The sequence below is a fragment of the Chaetodon auriga genome, chromosome 21, assembly GCF_051107435.1.
Source record: "Chaetodon auriga isolate fChaAug3 chromosome 21, fChaAug3.hap1, whole genome shotgun sequence".
NCBI lineage: Eukaryota > Metazoa > Chordata > Actinopteri > Chaetodontiformes > Chaetodontidae > Chaetodon > Chaetodon auriga.
The window spans coordinates 9,074,071-9,096,081 of NC_135094.1; the positions used below are offsets into that span (position 1 = coordinate 9,074,071).

The 22,011-nt window shown below is 42.0% G+C and overlaps 1 protein-coding gene across 1 annotated transcript in view; it reads right to left on the bottom strand.

Annotated features, from left to right (window-relative positions):
• Nucleotides 1-22,011, bottom strand: part of vipr1b (vasoactive intestinal peptide receptor 1b) — a 40,409-nt gene continuing 18,398 nt past the window's right edge. Inside the window, exons 4-13 of the mRNA XM_076721494.1 lie at nucleotides 19,850-19,950; nucleotides 17,790-17,887; nucleotides 13,600-13,732; nucleotides 8,343-8,496; nucleotides 8,180-8,240; nucleotides 8,016-8,088; nucleotides 5,896-5,987; nucleotides 5,104-5,233; nucleotides 4,484-4,525; nucleotides 1-3,145 (exon numbers count right to left, since the gene is read on the bottom strand). Coding sequence (XP_076577609.1) covers nucleotides 2,954-3,145; nucleotides 4,484-4,525; nucleotides 5,104-5,233; nucleotides 5,896-5,987; nucleotides 8,016-8,088; nucleotides 8,180-8,240; nucleotides 8,343-8,496; nucleotides 13,600-13,732; nucleotides 17,790-17,887; nucleotides 19,850-19,950 — 1,076 coding nt within the window. The 3' untranslated portion in view covers nucleotides 1-2,953. The remainder of the gene's footprint in view (nucleotides 3,146-4,483; nucleotides 4,526-5,103; nucleotides 5,234-5,895; nucleotides 5,988-8,015; nucleotides 8,089-8,179; nucleotides 8,241-8,342; nucleotides 8,497-13,599; nucleotides 13,733-17,789; nucleotides 17,888-19,849; nucleotides 19,951-22,011) is intronic.

Consider the following 22,011-nt stretch of genomic DNA (forward strand, 5'->3'; position numbering starts at 1 on the left):
TGTATTTTTCTAAATTTATTTCATACAGCTTAAATGGAACAATGTCAAATTTTTATGGCCATTTAAATTTCCTCACTCTTTACATGTACTGGACAACACAGTTAGTAATGATAATAATAACAGTACAAAAGAAAACATGTGAACACAAATGTGAACATAGGCTAATAAATACTTGCAGTACATCTGTAGCTTGGTATGTATTGCACCAGTGTTACATGTGTTTCAATAACAACAAACCAAAAAAACTCTCAAGTCCTAAATACACACAACACAACATCCAGTTTACAAATAAACACATTTATATTACACATACTTCAATACTGAATATTTAGTATAAGTGCACAGAGTCACTTTGATTCAATAGGACTTTTTAATATTGTCTTACTATTAGAAAACAACCATGTCAGGTTACCGAAACACTAAAAGATTTGAAAACTCTGTATACTCGGATGGTTTGGTCAGTATATACAAATCTATCTGCGATCACTATTATGAGAGGTACACTGGCAAATTCACACAATTACATTAAACTTTACTTACAACAAAAGACAGGCACCAAACGATGAGGGCTATGAGTTAAAAAGGATAATATTTGCTGAGTTAGATGAGAATACTGATACCACTCTCGCATCTGTTTGACCAACCTGCTCGTCACATCCAGTCTCCTGGTGAGGACCCGTTTTTAAGGCATTGGGTACCCTTTAGCATAATTTTTCAATCAAGTAGACAGCTATAGACAGCCTGTTCCCACCACAAAAGAACGGAAAAATACGCACATGGGAAAACTTAGCCTTTCTAATAAGTGGTTGATGTTGTGAAAGGGTCTTTTTTAACCCAAACCTTTGCCTAAACCTAAAAAAACTGAAAACAACAGAAAACTGAAATTGAAAAAGAAAGAACGAAGGTTAAAATTTGAGAGGATTCTGGTAAAAAGGGGAGGCTTGACAGGTCTATGCTTATGAAGTCTCCAGTGCCTTAACAAGCGATGTTGGGGGGTCCGAACTGAGCGTCTGTATGTGATGAGTGTGGAGTGAGAGCATGTTGAATGGACAGATGTGGGAGTGGTATCAATCTTTTCATCTCAAAAGGAAACAAGTGTATTTCCCTACTATTCATTTTGCCGCCGACAAAACATCCCACATGATTTACTGATCAACTTTAGCATGTTAGCAACGTTCTCTCATTTCACATGGTGCTCTATGGTGGTCCTTTAAATCAGTGGCAGGTTAAAATGAAGGGTTTTCCAGATTAAAGCGGGACCTTCTGGATGTTCCCTCTTGCATGAACATGCAAGTGACTCTCAAGTCTAACCTTGTAAGCTGAGAAGCACGATGATAGCATCGTTGTGACAGGGCCAGTCATCCTTGTCACCTTGCTTTGCTTTACATACCGGCTCCAACGGTCTCTACTGACTTGTCAGGTTCGAACTCCTCCACTGGAGGAGTTCGAACCTGACAAGTCGATGCAGAATTCAGGAAATACTCCTTTCAGAATGGAGGATTTAGGAGGGAAAGCCTCTCTGTGCATGTCTGAGGATTGTTTTGAAGTCAGGTGCCTTTTATTTAGCTGTTATGCTAACTGTTGAACTGCGACATAAACAGGCTTGTACATGAGACTTTTATGCCCTTGCCGAGGCTTTAAATCTCACATGTTGCAATAAAGTGAACAACAATTACAGTGACACATTACTGATACTGTAGCCACAATACAATTGGTAGGCTATGAAGCAAAAGTCCACGGCAGTAAATTTCCTTTACACTGTATACTTGTCTGTACAATGTTGAATGACTCTTTCCAAGTAAATGTAAACATTCAAAGACTGAACTGCTTAAAGGCATTTCCTCTCCGGAGGTGCTGTGCAGCCCAACAGCCCACGGAGATTAGAAAACACTGAAACCAGGCGCTCGTCAGTGATCGGAGCAAAACAGCCTATTTTGAGTGCCTCAAACAGTAAAAAACATCAACCCTATCACAGGCTGTGAACAAAAAAAAAAAGAGGGAAGGCAAAGGGCAATCAGTCTCTCATGAGAGTGATAGTGCAGAAAAGGGCATTTATACTCCAAACCCATCATTGTGAATCAGCATCCCACTGGTCACGCTCTCTCAATCTGTTTGGCATTTATGAAAATAAAGTTTGCTGCTGATTATCAGCCACTTTGTCCTTTTCTGTCAGTGCGAGTGCACACGGCTTGGTTCTTTCACATTCTTTTCTGTTGCCTAAAGTGTGTCTTAAAACACAGCTTTTCCATCAGCACTCACATTCAACGCTCAAACACACCTCCCATAATGCATTTCTGGCTCCTTTGTCTGTGATGGTGCTGCACACGCCATGACAATATAAATAATGGGATTTCCTGTTAAAGAACATCGGCTCCTTTGCTTCTGCAGCCTGTGTCTTTTAACCAGCCTTGTTCATTTGGAGCTGCAGGAATCCACTAAGTGATTTTTAATCAGTGTATAATTACATCAGATTGCAGGTCTGCTGGTGCAGCTCACATTTGGATCCCTCACCTAACCCCATTAATATGTGACATTTTGCATTGCCCGGTGTCTGAGCTCGGCGGGAACTTAATAACAATTGATCAAATCGTCCATAACTCACAGATTCACCTGTACACATGCACTGAATCATGAAAGACAAAAAGTGAATGGTTCTCATTCAAATGTGCAAGAGCTGTGCTTGTGAAACAATGTCACTTAAACCTACGTTTTTTTTTTAAAGAAGCATGGAGGTTGAAAGCGGCTGAGAAGCTGATTACGGTCACAATGTGTTCTCTCATCACCCTCCTTCGTCCACGTCACGCTCAAACCACACATCCTCCACGAGTGCATGTGCTAATGGAGTGCTTATTTTTTGGATTCCAGAGCTTACATATGGTGTCTTTTCTGCCTAATGTTTGGCATGAGAGTGTTTCGTAGGCTACAGCATGTATGTCTGCATTGGTTGTGCGAGTCATATGCTAGACAGGTCGTCGTGACAGGAGGACGAACCCCTGCGTGTTTTCGGGCTGCACCGAGTCAACATGGTGATCTGGGTGCTGAAGTTGTTGCTGCTGCCGATGGACGGATGTTGGTATTTGGTGTCTGAGCCCATGTATCGCTGCAGATGCCACCTCCGCCACTTCCTCTTGATCTCTCCTTGGACCTACAACGGATTAGAATAATCACTCTTTACCATGTGGGGTGGGTGAGTGCTGGCCAATCGCCAAAGCAGCAATTACACAGTACTGTTTGAATGACACTACACTGAAACCTTAATGCTGACTTGCCCTTATCAGCAACAATTATTTTAGAAAAACATGCTAAATTGGGATCATGTAACACATCTATTTTGCAGTTTTTTGACCCGGTGACTCCAAATCATCGAATTTGCCGAACTGTATTATTACACAAGAGAAATAGGATAGACCCTTTCTCTTGGATTTTAGTTCTTCTTCTATTTTTTTTTCATTATTTTATAAAATTCATCTTAAAAAAATAGCGTCCAACAAAGCTATTTTCCTTCATTATTCATATCTTCACTTTTTCCATCAGGCTCTGTGCTCCTTTTTCCTCACCTTTAAATTCAGCTTGGGATAATAAACTGAAAACAGAAATAAAGCTTTGAATTTGGAGGATTTTGTCCCACTTTGCTGGCACACATGCTGGAGCTATATGACAATATATAACAGAATTAGATCCTTCATTCAAAGTTTGTTCTACTCTTCTAACCATAAGTATTTATAAAAGACAACAATGATCCAGTTCATACTGAGTTTGTAAAGCTGTAAGATTTGCCAGATAAAAGATGGCTGCGGTGTTTCTGATGTGACATTGAGGGTAGACTAAATAACAGAAACACCTGTCGCTATAACGTAATACAGTCCAGCAGCGCCTCAGTCTACATCCTCCATTGTACATTATAAACTAGCAAATGAGGCTTTTTGTTTTCATATAGGTCAGTATTAGAGTTCCCATGCTGCCAATGTTACAAACAATGTGCCATTCTTGAGGCTGCAGTGCTTTAAAAGGCAAGACTTTACACTTGACAAAGGACACCTGAAAAATGCATCGGATTAAAATTCAGACAGCGTAGTGTCAAGCCTTGCCATCCAGCCCATCACTGTGATTCAATCTAGCCCAGCACTGGGAACATAACTAATGTTCCCACAGAGAGCTTCTGCAGACATCACTGAATAGCTCCCTGCCAAAAAGGCTGTGCTTTTTACAGCCCTCCCACCCTGCAGGCAGCGCGCAGAAAATATGCCACGAGGAGGTCCAAGGGAGGAGGCATGGCTGGAAAGATCAGCGCTGGTGACTCATACTCACTCTCAGGACTGTGGGTGTGTTAATGTAAGTGATGCACCAAGGGAGCACCAGAAGCACTCCAGACAGACTGCATTTTCTGAGCATTACCACAACACTGTGGGCTATCTCTGCATGGAAACACAGGTTTAAAACAGTACGTCAGGTGTTTACATCACTGTCGGAGGGCGTTACCTACCTCTCCGTTGAGGAAGCAGTAAAGGACCGCGACCACAAAGCCCTGAACGGAAAGACAAACACAGATAAGAGAGCAAAAACATCATGCGTCATGGTGAAATTTCCAGTTAAATCTTTGCTAATTCATAAAACACCTAAATGGATTACGCTGACAAAAACAATGCAAAGGAGTAATGAGAAAAAGGGATGAGAGGAATGATGGGAGGAATGTGCTGGAAAGATCCGTAATGCAGCTGTGCTGTCTGGCTGCATTCTCCATCATTTCTCATTATGTGATGAACTGAAATAACTCCGGGGTTTAAAAACGGTAACACTGCCACTGAATCAGCCAGAAAACTGCCTGGAGACCTGCCACAGTTTCTTCCAAGGATTTCTTAAATAGAAAACACTCACAGGTCCGTGCTGACAGGATGCCAAAACATTACTTTGGACACTGAATGAAGCTCAATTTAGAAGATCCAAGAAAAAATGTTTAAATATATAAGTTTAGTTTGGTTGACTTTCTTGAGAAACAACTCCACACGAGGCATCAAATGTGAATTCCTCAATGTACAATTTGCAGAATCTAAGATAGAGAGGCAGAAATGTTTTTATATATCCCCTTAAAAGTTGACATCATACCTGAAATGACCCCAGAATCAAGTCAAAAACTAGCCGCAGTTCAGTCTTCACTTGCTCTGGGATGAATGCAAACACGATGAAATTGATCCCGAACAGAGGAATCAAAAGCAGCGTCGATTTCGCCAGTCTCCTGAAATGACAAAGCAGAAACAGATTTAAATGTCTCTCTCTGGTGAAACCAATTTTCAATCTGTCTCTATATATGCCAATAATGAAATGCAACCGTGGAGTACTTTTCATTTCGCATTTCAGCTCAGAGGACCAGAGATGGAAAAAAACACCATTAAAAGTGTCGGTTGGAAAATAGCTCATGCATTATGGCTGGCTTATGAGGTGCTCTCAATCATAGGGAATAAAAAAAAAAAAAATCATACACAGAGCTCTGTATCTCTGTGCGAAGCAGCTGCCAGGTGAAGACTGGTGTGCTGAGTGCCATGAGTCTCTTTTCTGAAGTAGAAAAGGATTGGCCGTCCCCCGAGGAAGGAAGTTAAAATTGCTCAGAGGAAGTTAAAAGGAGCCACAAAAAAAGAAATACTTTTACAGCACCAGTTGTTCCCACAGGGCTAATATGCATATCTTCCTCTGTGCTTTCTGTGTTTATGTGAGATAATCTTTGTTTCTCTTTGTCAGTTAACTTTCACAGAATGTGGACCAAATCCAGCCCGACACAGAAACTTAACATGGTGGAGATTTTTCCCCGACATCCTCACAGGGATCAATGATACTTCATCTTTTCTGAGCTGATGAATAATAGAAACTTACAGCATGAAAAAGATATGAAATTATACTCACGAGTACTGGTTGGACTCATTTCTTCCAATATCTGGACAATTGATTTTCTGGCGGAGTATTCGGATGATGCAGATGAAGAGAATAAAGTTCATCTGTGGAGAATATGAGAGGGGTGTTTTACAATTTGTTTCTCCTGTCCTCGTTTGTTACATTTCCTTACATTTGGATTGTCTTAAAATATAAAACTTTTCCAATGTGGAAAAAACAAGCTTATTCTAAAGTGGCTTCTACATGTTTTCAGTGTTTTATCCATCTGATGTGGAGGAATGATGAATTTCTTCTTGCTCTGATTGGATTGTGCTGTCGCCCTGTGGGAAAAAATGCATTTTCTAAATTGTTAATTTGTGTTGGACCTCTGAACCGGCAGCACATCATGATGCACTCGCAAACATCACTCAGCCGCTGCTGCTGTGGCGAGAGAGAGGCAGAAGGATCTGACAGCCAGGCTGCTGATCCTGATCCTGATGTGAAAGAACACAACTAAACCTGCTGTGCAAAGACCTGCTGCCAAGCAAAGACCCACAACGCAGGGCATCAGTAGAGGAGGAGCATTTTATCTCAAAAACAGTCTTTTTGATTTTTTTAATCCACAATAGTATTCTGGACTTGCAGAATTCCGTCTATTTCATCAACCTTACAGCACTGTGACTACTGTTTTATTTATATATTCATATGTGTACCATTTAAGGTACTATTTCATGTGCCCTAAGAGTCATTTTAGTTCCTTTCTTTCAAATTTCTGAGAAATTTTTAGGGAAATCTCAGAATATAGCAGCGCCCAAATGTTGGGCTGAGATTCAGTTGCTTTACGATCAGTCATTTTTAATCTCACCACTTCATACTCCACTGTGGCTTCTGAGTCCTGCTTGTTGAACTCATATTTAGCCTTCTTTTCACACCTTTCTAAAAGTGTCTTCATTCCTCTCTCTCTCTCTCTCTCTCTCTCACACACACACACACACACACACACACACACACACACACACACACACACACATTTCAGATAAGAGGTTCGAGCTGTGTGTGAGCTGAGGTGAAAGCATCACGTCTTAGTATTTCGCTCTCTCTCTTTCTGCCTGTTTGCTCTCTTGACGCGAGTAATGAGAAGATTGATATCACTCTCATCCATACAGCCAGCAGCCAGTTAGCTTAGCTTAGCACAAAGACTGGAAATAGGCAAAATCACCACCGCCACAAACTCTTTCTGGGACTCTTATTGTAACATAACCCTCACTGGGCGACTTTAATGGATTAAATAAACGAGATATAACGTGTTAATCAGTGAGCTTTAGAGCTGCTGGTAGGCAACTTGTTTTATATCTTTGGACAGAGCCAGGCTAATGTTAGCTGTTACCTCCTGTTTCCAGTCTTTGTGCTAAGCTAAACTCACTGGATGCTACAATGAACTGGAGCTTAGTTCATTTGCAAAAACAGATAAAAGCCATCCTTAAAATGACTAAACCAACACCAGGAACATTAATTTTCCTTTCGACTGCACAACAAAGTTGATTTAGGAAAAGAATTCAGAAAAAACAACCCAACACCAGTTTGACTCCCCAGAGTGCACAATTAAAAACGTGATTTAGGAAAATAAATCAAAATGCAAAAACTGGCCTGTTTCCAAAACCTTTTGCTTTAGGAGCTCGCCAGCAGGCAGGTTGCTTGTTTGTTCAGTCCGTATCCACAGTTACATGCTATTTCATGGCAAACAGCATCCAACCCCTCCCTCCAACCTGTTTACAGATGTGTCTGCAGATGCTAATACTGAGTTCAAAATGGAAATGGGAAAAAGCCACGAAGATGCTGAAAAACGAAGACGACGCGTCGATCAAGAAAATAAAAAATCAATGCAAACTTTCCAAAGTGAAATAAGAACTTTGAGGTCGTACCAACCTCTCGGTTGTGTTGACACACGGTGGGAATACTAAAGAGAAGTGGAGTTCAAAAGCCTTCACATGAATCACACTGACAGGTAAGTCTAAGGTGGACTGACGATAACTGAAAGACGTTTTCTCTCTCACTTGCAATTACTGACTACTGACTGGAGAGCGTCGACAGCTCTCGGTGCATAAATGTTGACGTGGTGGAGTTTGAGTGATCAAAAAGGTTTGTGAACTCACCAGGATTGATGCCAAAATGGGAGTTTTAATGATCCACCAGAACACATCAGTGTTTTCAATGATATCCCAGCACCTGTTGAAGCATGAGACAAAGACGTTGCAAAGCAGAGCAAAGTCAGACCTAGATGTTATATTGGATTCTGGTCCCCTGGTGTTTTTCTTACCCCACATCGTTGTAGTAGGCTTTAGCGATGCTCCAAGCTGTGATAAAAACTGTCGGACCTCCTAGGGACATAAAAGTGCACACCCAAGTTACTACACAACCTGTAGATCGTCTTCAGCTGAGGTCTTATTCACAGTAAAGGTGTAAAAGGAGGACACTCTCACCCCAGCCGATCAGGATGTAAGCCCAGAAGTACTTCCTCATGGAGAAAAAAGAGACGGCCAACAATGCATGAAGATAGAGACCCTCGACCAGCAGCCAGAAGAAACTGGCCATAATGCAGTACTGGAAGAACACAATCACGACTTTGCAGCCAACCTGTAATGGACACAAGACACAAAAGCATAAATCACACAATGATCTTCTGAGTGGATATATACTGAGCAGGGACAAGATCACAATGTAGAGATTACAGCACAATTTCACTCCGGAGCAGCGGAGCTGAATTTAGAAAATGGACGAATGCACTTATTGATTTTCTTTTGGTGCAATGTGATTCAGCCACACCTGTGCATGCAGGTATATGTTCAACCAGGATGTGTCACATTGCAAAGTGAGGGTAGCACAAGTTAGCGACATGCACCTGAGCGACATGAACCTGAGCAGTCATGCTACAAGTCCACCTCTGGGCCCTAAGTGAATTCCAAATGATGTCAATAGTGTGGTGATAAAAAAAAAAAAAGGTTATTCTGCATTGCAAAAAGAGTCATTTTAGGGTTTCACATTAACATCTTTATTACCTTGAAAAGGTCTAATAATGGAGAATTCTCCTTGGTGCAGTATAAATGATGAATATAATGTCAGCAAGTACAACAGATGACTTTGATTTGAAAGGCAAAAGCTCAGTTGGCTTTCTTGAACTGTTCACTGGTGATACAATTTAAGTCCTTCGTTTAAGAACTGAATCTGTGCCATTCACTAACAGTAAGTTAATAAGTCGTTTATTATTCATGTGTTATATGTCAGTTTTCTCCTCCTGCCCTCCATCTGAATTTGTGACTGCAAACAACCTATTGACCCTTCACTAAGCCACGCTCTCCTTAGTTATGGAGTATCATATGAAGCTTACAGTGATAACAGAGCATGACTTCGGTTCAATTCAGAAACAGACAAACGCAGACTTCTCATTTCTAGTTGACAATCGTGGATTTTGTCAGCTGAAATCACATTTTCATTTAGAACAAGACCATAAATGAACACTTAATCCTGAAATGCAGTGGAGTACAAGTATAAAAGACATTAAACTACCTCGAATTTGTACTTAAATACAGTGCAGTACTTGAGTAAATGCACTGATCGAAGGCACCCTGGTGATATAAGCACACAGGCAGATAGACACACATACTGTAACCTCCACATCCAAGCAGAGGAAGCAAAGCCAACAAAGTGCTGAAATGTTCCAGCACATATTTCAGTGAACAAGGAACAAGAGAGGAAACGAGCACACAGCGTAACACAGTCAGCTCTATTCTGGATGGCTGACAGAACAACAGCACAACATTTCCACGAGGACGAGTGAATCCATTTGAAATGCAGTTTGCTCCTGCTGAACACTGAGCGGCAAGGCTGCTATTGAACATGTTATACAAGTATAAAAGGTTCATTTTCCTAATGGTGTGGGTGGGCTGAGCTGATGCGCGTAGCATGCCGCTCTTTCACGGCCTCCTCAATTCACAGGAAACACACTTTGACTGTTTAGTTTAAAGGCTGACTCCATGAGTCACATGCAAGCTTGTTTTGGGATGAGCATCCCAGAGATGCTTCAGGGAGGGCATCACGCAGATGAGAAGAATCGATACTGCGGCCACTTTAAAAATGACCCTGTGAGAGTGAATGCGTTGAGCACTTCAGCAGATGTAGCAGATGTGAGACATGGGATGAATTGAGAGGAGGGCGAAAAGGGCCGAGTGGGCTGAAGCACATTATGGATAGAGACAACTGCGCAGTAGGACAGAGAGGTAAAGACAACACAAAGAATGTAATGACAAAACAAAACGCAGTGCATGTGAATAAGGCATGAACTACTGCAACTTTTCTTTCTCTCTTTCGGAGATTGAGCTCGACGTAAACGAGGACGACATGAAATGCTGAGAATGATGAATGAGTCGGGGAGGGTCCCATGAAAAATGAGCGCGAGTGTAAAGCCCGAGCCCCCCGCAGAGGAGTCGAACTCTTCATGGATGCACGAGTGTCATTAATCATCAATGAAGACTGAAGAAGTGGACGTCAAACTGCTTCTCATTCATACTATAGTACGCTGGTATCTCACCAGTATGTTGGGATGATTGTGCCGGTCAGGTTTGTTCCAAAGTGCCCATTAAAGTGATTACAGAACCACATGGACTCTAACAGCACAGTTTGATATGAATGTATTTTAATTATGTATTACCAACAATGCATATAAATATTGATATTTTTACATTTTACACATTGTATATCAGAAGTACTTATTGGCATACCACCAAAACAGTGAAACCAACAAATATGTAATTAAAACAAACACAAAAAGGACAAAAAGCATTCAAACAGTTTTAAAAAGGGGTTAAATATGGATGACCTGCTATGGACATAGATAACAAAACCTCTCTCTAAAGAAATCAAAGTCTGAACTTGTCACATTTATGGACCGTTCGTTGTGGAAATCTTTGCCTTTTACTCGTGCAGACGTTCAGTTTATGTATAAGCCTAAAGGGAAGTCCTTCAAAAGAGGCACTCAAAAGGGAGTTTGGGTTGATTTCCACTCTGACTATCTCTGACTGGCTGATCACAAGCGGTGCCTGAATCCCACCTGTGTCAAGAGGAGTTAAGGTTTCGGCTGAACTGCTGCTAAACTCCTACAGAAATCCTCTTTTGGCATCGGCTCTGCCTCCGAAAGGTCTCCTGAGGCTGCTCGTTGAGTCAAACACACCTGAGCTACTCGTGGAAATCTACACGTGATCAATACACCTACCTTGCTGTATCTGCCTTCCTGGGCGTGTTTTCTCGGGATCCACTTCTTGTTGGTGGAGGTGAAGTTTCGGACAGCTCATTAAAGCAGCTGGCAGTGAAGTTGACAGGGATTTGGTAGCTTATATAAACTGATTCCCACTTGGCACGCTGAGGGAAGAAAATGGACCCAGATGGGCTTTCTGAACTTTCCTGCTGGTTCTAATGCGTGCAAATCAGTACAAATTGTTTGCTGCAGCTCTATTATAAAAAACCCTGCCATCAGTGGAATAGGGATGAATGATGCCACACACGCACACACGCACAGCTTAAATAATGATTTGCTATAAGCTTCAGCGATTATATCATGAATTAATCTAATGGGTCGCTAAAGCAAACATCCAACTGTAGATGAAGGCTAATGAAGCAAGCTCGCTGAACACCTACACACACAAAGTGACAGCGACTGAGCCAACGGGAAGTAATGTCGGGGTCATGACGAGCGCTGTAGCACCAAACCTGTCTCTATCATGTCTCGTTCAGCCGACGCATGACAGCAGCTGGCTCCTGTCAGCCTAATAGTGCCATTAACACAGCGGAGCCGGCCAGAGAGCTCACTGATAAATACACTCTGAGGTTCCTCTCATCGTGTGGCCACATTGAGTAACGTAAACCTCGTGTTCGCAGGCCTAACTGTGGCCTTAGGGGCCTCTGGTCTGTGGTTCAGCGGTATATGGTGGCGCTGGTGGTGTTGAGAGCTGACAGGACGACAGCCAAACATTTTGGTTTGATATAACTCCAAGCATAAATGGACATCATTTCAAGGCAGCATCGTTCCACCGGCTCAAAATCTTCAGCTCCTTTTTTAAATGCACAGTATATTTTGCTGCTTGAGAGGTATTGGGCCAAACCGCCTTGGGGTTCCAGCCAGGTTGCGTTTGAGTCGTATTTCTCAAAATCAGTCCAGCACAACCGTGTCAACTCTCTGCACACACACAACCCCTGCATGTAGTTAGTGTTACACCCGTAAACTCATGTCACAGCCATAAATGTAACAAAGAAAGCACGATGACAGTGCCTGCAAGGACCAAAGACATGTCATCCCGTGGAGCCGTGATCACAGCCACAGTCCATCTCAATCAGCCTTGGCAGCAGTCAGTGAGAGAGCTGGGTTAAGTAGCTCTGTTAGTGATCCATCTAGCTGCAGTCATACAGACTTGTGCCTCAGCCAGCCACAGCTGAAGGTGCAGCCTAATACACTAATACTCTATCACAATACAGCTCAGCCTTTCTCTGTGGATCAGAGGGAATGCAAAACATAATGCGAGGTAACACACAATACTCTACTGAGAGGTGATGCAAAACCTATTGTTAGGCAGGAATTTCAGAAACAAAGTTTCAGGGTCTCTGTCCATAAGTCTAAAATATATGCTGAAGAGAAATTTCAGGTGTTTACAGTATTTATGGGCAGGCTGTTCCACAGTTTTGGTCCATAATAAGAAAAGCCTGCCTCTCTATGAGTCTTTGTCATAACTTTGGGTGCATTTAATGCCGTAGTGTTCAATGAGTGAAGGCAGCAACTAGGACTAAGGAGTGTGGAGGTGCTAAACCATTCAGAGCCTTGTAAAGTATTAATACTTTTTTTTTTTTTTTGGAAACAGGCAAAGTGGCCATGTTAAGATGCTTAAATGGGTGAGATGTACTCTGTTTTGCTTGTTTTGGTTCAGGCGGGAGGGAACATGCTGTTGTCAGCCAGAGGGCCTCATTAAACCACCATTTCTTCTTCTTTCTGAGCAGTTCTGCATTATTTTATACGTAGGCAGCACAAAATGTAAATAATTGGGGCCTTAAAAGGGACAAGACAGGCTCTCAGGGTCAGGTAATAACCTGGGACCCACCTTCAGGCCTTTATTATGTCAGTAAATATTGTACTTAAGTGCTTCATACTGCAAAATAAAATCTGAAGCACAGTGAGCCAGGAACTTCTACGCCCAGGGGCAACTTCCTGGTTGGTATTACAGTCTTTCTGATTGGCCTCAAAAGTTCAACGGTTGGTTTCTAATAAAAAATCTCCACACATAATAAAACAGAATATCTACTAATGCAGCTCAGCAATACAACTGAATCATCAACTCATACTTGAAGCTCGTTTGTACCATAAATCTCGACCAGATGATTTTAATCTGAACCTTGATTTTATTTGTAATAATGAAAGTGGTCGTTTGACAGGATGGACTTATGTTCCCTCCTTGTCTCCTGTCAAAGATCAGCACTACAGAAATCCATCTTTACACCCCCATCGGAGCCAAGGAGCGCTCTCCTGAGGTGTTTTAAAGTGGACAATTGGCCAATCAGCTCTGCACCAGCGTCTGCACACCCAGGGCGTCATGTCTACCTGCTGAGCTTCTTATAGAGTCTGACTTCTCCAGGTTTCAAAGACACCACCCATCTACAAACACCCACAGCAAACAGCAGCGTCTTGGATAATTAACTCACAGAGCCTGAGGAGCAGTTGTCCACCTCCCCGACCTCGTAGAGGACAACATCCTTGATGAATACAGCGATGGCCTTCAGGATAAATGACACAAAGAGATGCATGTGGATGTAGTTCCTTGTGCAGTGAAGCTTCCTAAGACAGAAAGAGATAAAAGAATACAGATCAAGACAAAGGGACAACACACAAAATTCAATAAAGAGGGCCTTCATGCTAATTATCCAATGTCCTTGGAGTTAATAGCTTAAAATGACAGCAAATCACAGACTGACTTAACTCATAATTGAGCTCATTAGTTCCTCTTATCGCTGTGTGGGTGGATCTGCTTTCGAGCACAGTGAAGGCTTTTTATGGTCCTTCACACGTTTCACCAATAAAGCCAAGCTGTGCCGATTTTAAAATCACTGATCAGAAACATTTTGGCATCCACAAGCATCAATTTTTGAATACCTCTTGACTTCCTGATTGCATTATCACACTCGAGAAGATTAAATGATTAAGGACCGGCACTAAAGTCTGCGGTCGTGTGAAGTCTGCCATTAGCTCAGATCATGTGTTTACACCGGTGATCCCACGTCAGATGATTTCGTTCGGCTGTGATGCCTAATCACTTAATATGCCCTCAGGAGTCATTAAAGTTTCATCTCACCTTATCTCACAGCCAAGAGAGCATGTTAACATTCTGTCACAGATGTTTAAAATGCTAATTGTTATATGCTCTTATCCAAAGGTGGTGGCAAACTGTGACTGAGACTTCATTAAATGCTTGTTTTCCTCAGCTGCTGCTGCTGCAGTGTGAACGTGAACGTTCCCGGCTGCTGTTAGATGTTCAGAGCATTTTTCCATCTAAATGAAGTCACAGTCTAACTGGTCAGACACATGCTGAGGGACGAGAAAGCTTTTTTTTTTTTTTTTTTTTTTTTGTATTATGGGGGCAAATGTGAGCTCTAATCTTCATCACTGTGCTGAATTTGCTGCCACAGAATACATTTGCTATAAGTATAACTTTCTGCTCCAAGTTAAAGCACTTTGGTTCAGGGAAAGAAACAATTTCCTCTCAGGCTGTGCTGCAGAAATTAAAAATGTATGAAAGAATTTTATTTTCATTTCTGGGCATTTGCATGACTCATCCCTCATGAGATTATGCGAACACATTAATGTTTATACAGTATAATGTCCCTGAAGATATCCAATAGTGCACTTAATAATAATAATTATTCATCTTTATTTGTAAAATGGCTTTTCATATAAGAAATGTAGCTCAAAGAAGTCAACATAGAAATCACATGCACAAGTGTGTCGCATCAAGAAGTCAGAATGAACATAAAAACAGGGCTAGAAGGCCATAATTAATGTAAAATAAGATGGAGAATAAAAGCCACTTAATAAATGAGGATGAATGAAAATATGATACACAGAATGCATAACATAAAATGAAATTAAAGTCCACTGCATAATAATACAAGTAAAGTTAACAATAGAGTGCATGGAGTGCGTAAAATCAAGCATTTAAAATCACAGTTAACACTATGTATGAGATATTCAGTGTGGTGGTTTGGGACATTCTGGTGTTTTCTGGTGTACTGTGGAGAGGTGTGGTTCTCCAGGTGGTTTGGGAGCTGGCTTCAACACAGCTAGGACTCATCACAATCAAGCACAGCATAAAGACTGTGAACTGCAGAGGACTTGTTGCCTGATTGTTTTTGCTTTCACCTGCTATTCCCAGGTATAGCTAGAGTCTCCAGCCTACCTCCGTCCACAGCCACTGATCATCTGTCCATGAGCCTCGACCCCCAGGCTTTCTGGACTTCAGCCCGTATCTTCCTTCTCCCCCTTACCTTCATTATCCACTCAAAAAATTCCCATTTAACCCTCGCTCCCTGTCTGCTACTGGGTCCAAATCCTGCCATAAGACAACATTCAGTTCATAAATAAATAATGTAGTCTGTCATCCACATAAAGCATGAAGCTTTTATCTGTCTTTTGGAAGCAGTCTTTAAACGCATCTCATATCTTCACTAACTCCCGAAAGTAATAATTGCCCTATTATCAACAGGCTAAAAACCTGTAGAACCTCTTATTCCTCAATAGCAAGTTTGTCTTAGACTATGGAAAGTGAACCTCAGGAACACACAAAAAGACAGATGAAAGAAAAGCTGAGTGAGGGTTTGTATCGAGTAACAGAAGTGAAACAGAGGCTATAGCCCGAACGTGACGTCATGACTGAACATGAGGAAACAGGCTGAAATGCCACATGGTATGAAGATCTAGTAAGGAGTGAGAGAAGAACACAGACTTAAATCCACTGGGGAGGGGAGGCTGATGAAGAACAGGTGAAACTGATCAACAGTCACAAAGGTGGGGGGGGGGGGAAACAACCACACAAAGACAGGAAGTGAAGCGAAACAAGCAAGCATTTCAAAATAAAACAGACAGACAGCAAACTCCAGGACACATTCATCTTTCTTATTTCTCAGTGGGCCACAGCTCAGGCAGCCCTTCTGGCATTTGCCCACCTTGCCAGATGGTCAGTCCATCACTGTTAATACTCCCCACTGTACTGTACCCCCCAGCTACCTTTGCCTCCCACTGCCCTGTCATAACTCTCCTTCAGGCTCAAACCTGCCGTTTGCCTTGATTTCACACCTTCATACTGTTTTTTTTTTTAATCATCCATACCTTGGCCTGCCTTGTGGCACAACAGTGGACAAAACTCTCAGGTGGACACACTTTAACACCGAGTGCAGGTCTTGGTGGAAAACATGAAAAGCAGCTCTGATCTGTGACTAAAGCAGTAATACTCAGTATAGTGGCAGGGACAGACCATATAGGAGACACATGAAAAAAGCAATGAGAGGAGTAAATTGTTTGCCTCCCTCCCCGTGACCAGGAACAGGAATTAGTGCGTATACAGCGGAGAACGGATGGTTGGATAGAAGAAAACGTGTTGCATCACATTACTTCTGCTATGAATTCAAAGAGCTGAAGTGAGAACAGATGAAGGCTCATGTCACAAGAAGAACGATTTCACAGCTCGTCTACTCGCGTGTGGATTTCTGCAGCTGAGAAAATAGCTCATTTACAGTGTGTTCAGTGACAAAACCCTGTAAGAAAGAGTACATGTGTGCACAGACGGAGATGATCCATCTACTTTTACACAGAAGAGGTTTTTTCTTATCTCCATCTGTAACTTTTTTGGGTGCAGCTCGTGCAACTGAGGGAGAGAGAATACATAAACTAAAGAGAAGCGCTACATTGTAAAAAGGTTGGTGTAAATTTTACTGTATTTGCAGTGTTCATAGTTTTAGTACGGTGTTTTCATTTCCAGTATTTTTACCATGTTGTCATTTACTGTGTATTTACTGCCTTTTCTTTTACAGTATCATTACTGTGTTTTCATTTTCTGTATTTTTAATGTATTTTCAATGTATTATTTCTATTTTTCATCTTTATTGAGAATTTGTGTTTAGTATTATGTAAGTCATGCACATGTACAGTATAGTGTCTATTCATTGTCCTGTAGGGTGAAGAACTTGCAAACTAAAGCTGTGATCTTATGCTTGACATCATAACTGTAATTTTCCACTGAGGAGCTTAGAATCAGTCCCTGACTTGTGAAATAGCAAACACATCAGACGACTCGAGATATATAATCTCCAAAGTGCTGCAGATATGTTCCATCAAAAGATCAAGACGCTGAAATGAATGAAAGTATCAAGTTTGATTGACAATTTATTTCATCCCGACAGTATTCGTATCCTCCTTTTTGTCCTTCGTAGTTTAACATAAGCCTTCTATTTCTGCTCGGGCGTGAATCTGCACTGATCAGAGGTTATCAAATCCCATTTCAAAGGGTTTGATGCATAAACTGTCAAGTTGTCCATATCATATCAGCAGCAATGATGGCAATGTCAGGGCGCTTTATGGTAAACTGCTCATACTAATGCTCCACACAGGGGTCCTGCTGTTTTTGTTCTTTTTCTTATTTACTCCATTATTTTATCCTTTTTCTCAACAACTGACCATGTGAGGCCTGGAAACAGGTTTATCTGTCAGCAATTATAGTCAAAGTCAATAGTGCAAATTCTTGATTCTGCTGAACTGCTGCCAGCAGAAAAGTGTTTTCCTTCTCAAACTTTCTCTACAGGAGTTGAGAAAGATGATGGTGAGTGCGCCTCAGTGTGCTTCTTACCTGAAGATGCAGAGGATCACAATGGCCGTGGTGAGAGATATGAGGGACACGCTGTGGCCAATGGTGTAGCCGATCTTCACTTGCCAGAAAAACTTGCCCTGAAGAAAAAAATAAATCAACTTTAAGGTGTCTGAACACTTCACTGGCCTCTAAAAGTGATTAAAAAGAAACAAATGATGATGAGGGGATGCAAGTGGACATGGTCTTTTATTACAGTAAGGGATCGCGTGCCAAAAGGTTCAAGAGAAACGTCAGAGCTAAGGACAGCACCGAGTCTTTCTTAATCTCTATGAATTATAATGAATACAATGAACAACCTTCACAGTGTGAGTTAATTCCACTGCTGTGAACATCAGCGCAGACCAGCCAGCTTCAGCTGCCACACCGAGCTCCTTGAATGACTCCGATGACCTTTTAGTTGTTTAAGTAAAGCTTCCCCCAAGAAGAATCAATACTCCAGGACCCGCTGACGTACCCCAAGCTAACGGCTGTTGTCGTCTAATATGCTGTGAGAGCATGCTGGCTTTGGCACATGAAGCCTTTCAGAGCAGCTTCACCATGTTGCTGCCATGACACTGTATGTTCTGCGCTTGATGAAAATGAGATTAAGAGCTCCGCATCCTGTGGCACACAGAGGTATCAGTTATGCAGAAAGACGGACATTGAATTCCTTTTAGAGTACTTCACCAGCAGGGTCCCTCCTGACTTCCTATGCGGCATACTAATGAGGCCACCTCTGTGACTCACAGCGCAGAGTGCCCACCCAGAAAGCTTTTACCGCCCTGTAGAGCACATCCACTTCTCACTCTGCTCCACCTCCACCAAGATTAGCTCTCTCTGCATTAAGACCAGCATTTGATGTATTTATTCCCTTCTTTACCCTGAAGGCAACATGAATAACCTCTAATATGGTCCCACAATGCTTGATAATAGAGGCAGGAATTACTAACTGAGCCAGCCTTGTCAATGAAAATCAAATGTGTTGTGCTTGAAAGACGTGCGCCTGCTTCAGCAAACAATGAAGGATGCCGACTTATCGGTGTATTTTCAACACAGTCTGAATGTTTTTTTAGTTCATGAATACTTCACATAAGAAGAAAGGAGGTAGAAATCAACATTTTTGCAATTTCCTTATTCACTTCCTTGCTTAGGGTTTAAAGCCACTCTCTTGTCTGCGAGTTTAACTGGATAATCAATATTTTTAATCATAACACTGAATCAAGAGGGTACGACTAAATGATAATTATAACTCTGCACTTCTCGTCAGTCTGCCAGCCCAGACAAAGTCAGTGATTACCACAGCGGAGCATTTAGCAACCAAACAGAAGGACGTTTCCCATCAGGAGTTGGTGTCGAGCAGACAGTGAGGCGCAATCTGTTCCAAGGCTCGTCCTTCATTCTCTCAGTCGGAAACAAAGATGCATATTTCCAGCTTCAATGTGACTTACGCTCGGGACATACCACCTGCCAGTCCCACTTTAACAGGTGAGAGCGGCCACAGAGCCTGCGTGAGCAAAGCAGCTCGTTCACGGCTGCGGCGCCACATCATCGAGGAACTCAATGTGCAGCCGGTTTTTCAGTGTGATGTGGATACACTGAATGCGTTTTCTGTCTCAAAAAAGCACAAAGAGCACTACAACTGCAACGCTCTGTTTTTATTGAACGTGTCTGCAGAAATGCGTAGTTGAAAGCAGACCAATACTAGAGATTACAGCACTCTTCAAAGCCCTACCATAGCCTGCAAACAGTCTTACAGTGTTTTGCTATACATTCAGTTGTGCTCTTTGTAAACAGCCCAGTCACTTGCGGCAATAACAGAAAGTAAAAGGAATGAATAGAACAAGTATGAGTCAAACACCGGAGTCATGAAACTAACAATCAATACAGCTTTTTTCCCTGATAGACCTGACAACACCCACCCACGGAGGAAAAAAAAAAAAAAGCTTGTCCTAATTAAATTCTTCCTGCCCACTGGCTCTCGAGATGGTTTTGCACTGTGCCGCTGAGCTCATTCACAATTGGACCATTGGGTGTCTGTTCTGCTGTGGTGGTTTACTCACATCATCGCTGGTGCTGTTGAGATTGTATCCACAGTTCACAGCGATGTCCAGCGGATGCATCTCAGTCCAACCGTCTGCTGTGCAGGTTTTGGAGAGGTTACCTGGAGATTGGGAAGACATTCAGAGGTCATGGGCAGCCGGACAGTCCAAATCTCATCTATCTGCTCATCAAATTAGTCACGACTCCATGTAGTGTTGCTGTGAGACATACAGTGACATTGTCAGTGACTTCATATACTGGCTTGTTGTGGCACTGCAAACAACTCGAAAACCTCCACAAACTGCTGTTTGACTCACTGATGCGAGCCGTTATTGACTCGTGCAGTATCTGTGCCTGCAGAAAGGCGCTCGGTTGTTACACATATTGACATTCTGATCCTCATCTTATCGCTCATCCAACCGCAAAATGACAAACACGCACCGGTCAAGTATGCATGTCACACGAGGAAATATTCACGAGCCCAGACGTTAAATTTTATTTACGGCCCTTACCAGGCAAGAGTCACAGGGAAGCAGTCGAGATGGATGTTTTGGGTTTGCATCCTCAGTTTAAAGTTAATACAGTGGGTCTTAAGATTTTTTTTTTAAAGCAGAATGAAGTGCCACGAGTGCCTAAAAATAACCATAAAAAAGTTTAATCATACTGGGGTTTCTTCATAAGCGGATCAAATATTTTGGTGGAAAACAACTGAAATTCGTTGTTCGAGAACATTTTATTGACATATTTGCCCTCATCATGTTGCTGCTGATCGAAAAACTTAATGCTGCTGAAAATTACCTGTGTATGAATGTGACTTTTACAGTTGGAGACGAGTTTGTGTTATTGCATGGGAACTCTGGCGTCATTCAGTTAACACCTTCCTCTATTCATGTCTGCTTTTCTAAACCAACTGCATTCAAGGCCACATTCGAGCAGCATGAAGTATATTGTCATGTTGTTGCTGAATGAGTTGAATAGATTCATGCTGGGGAGGATCAAGTAGATATTTTACCTTCTTGCTCTGTATTTACTTTCTTTCTATATTATACTGGAGTCAGGAGCTATGGTGGTGATGCAATAGGCCTCCAATGACTTATTTTGTATTTATATTGATTCTCAGTGGGATTGTGTGTATTCTTTGGCCTGTGTTATTTTCCATTGCTCCTGCTTCTTTTATGGTTTTTCCTACATGAGCCTCTGTCGTCACGAACATAATATGTGAAATGATTGCTACTGCATGCCTTAAAGGATATCCAAGTTATCCATTCTTTGCCTTACCTTGCAAATAACCGACCATTTGCTCTGCCAAAGACAGACTTTTTGTACTTAATAGCAGGTGAACCCCTCTGAGAGAGGAGCACCAGAAATAGTCTGTTATTTGGTTTATTCATGGTATTTATTCATGGTTTATTCATTTGTGGAGAATCAGAGGTTCATGTAAACAGCTTAACCCAAATGAGACCTTAACCACAATGTGACCAACAGCCAAGTTGCTCTCTGCATGTAAACATAGCCAATTATGACCAAATGTTATCATATGCAGGCACTGAGCTGTGGCAGAAAGCATGTGCAGCAGGAGATTGGTATCTAGAACTGCTGCTCAGTCAGGGAAAGGTTTTCTATCACTGCTGCTGTGGCTGGATTTGAGCATCATGCTGGGATGATGGGACGAATTCCCCCTTTTTTCTCTCTTATTTCATCCTCAGCCCATTTCTCTATTACCCAAACACACTTTCATGGATGTGTTTATTTGCACCACATATACAGACGTGCCTCCATCACTTCTGGGGACATTGCATAGAGTTACACTTATTTCCCATACTTATGTCCCCATAAGTAATACTGACTCATTTCTCCACAACATGAGTAATACAAGCCCACACACACACACACGCACACGCACACACACACATTTGGAAGCGGTCCTGTAGGAAGACATGGGCTGAAGATCCTGAATGAAAGTAGATGTGAAGTCATCTTTCAGACCCGAGGGCTCATTTATAGTCAGGGTGTTACGCTTCCAGTCTTTTGAACGGATTTATTGCTGCATTGCAGAACACTGCTGAACGGAGACGCGAGGGAAGGACAGAAAGGCACCTGAAAGCAGAGCTGCTGCAGCTGGACTCAAGGCCGTTTCTCAGACAGAATATTCCAACAGCTTTAACAGTTTCACAAAAGACAT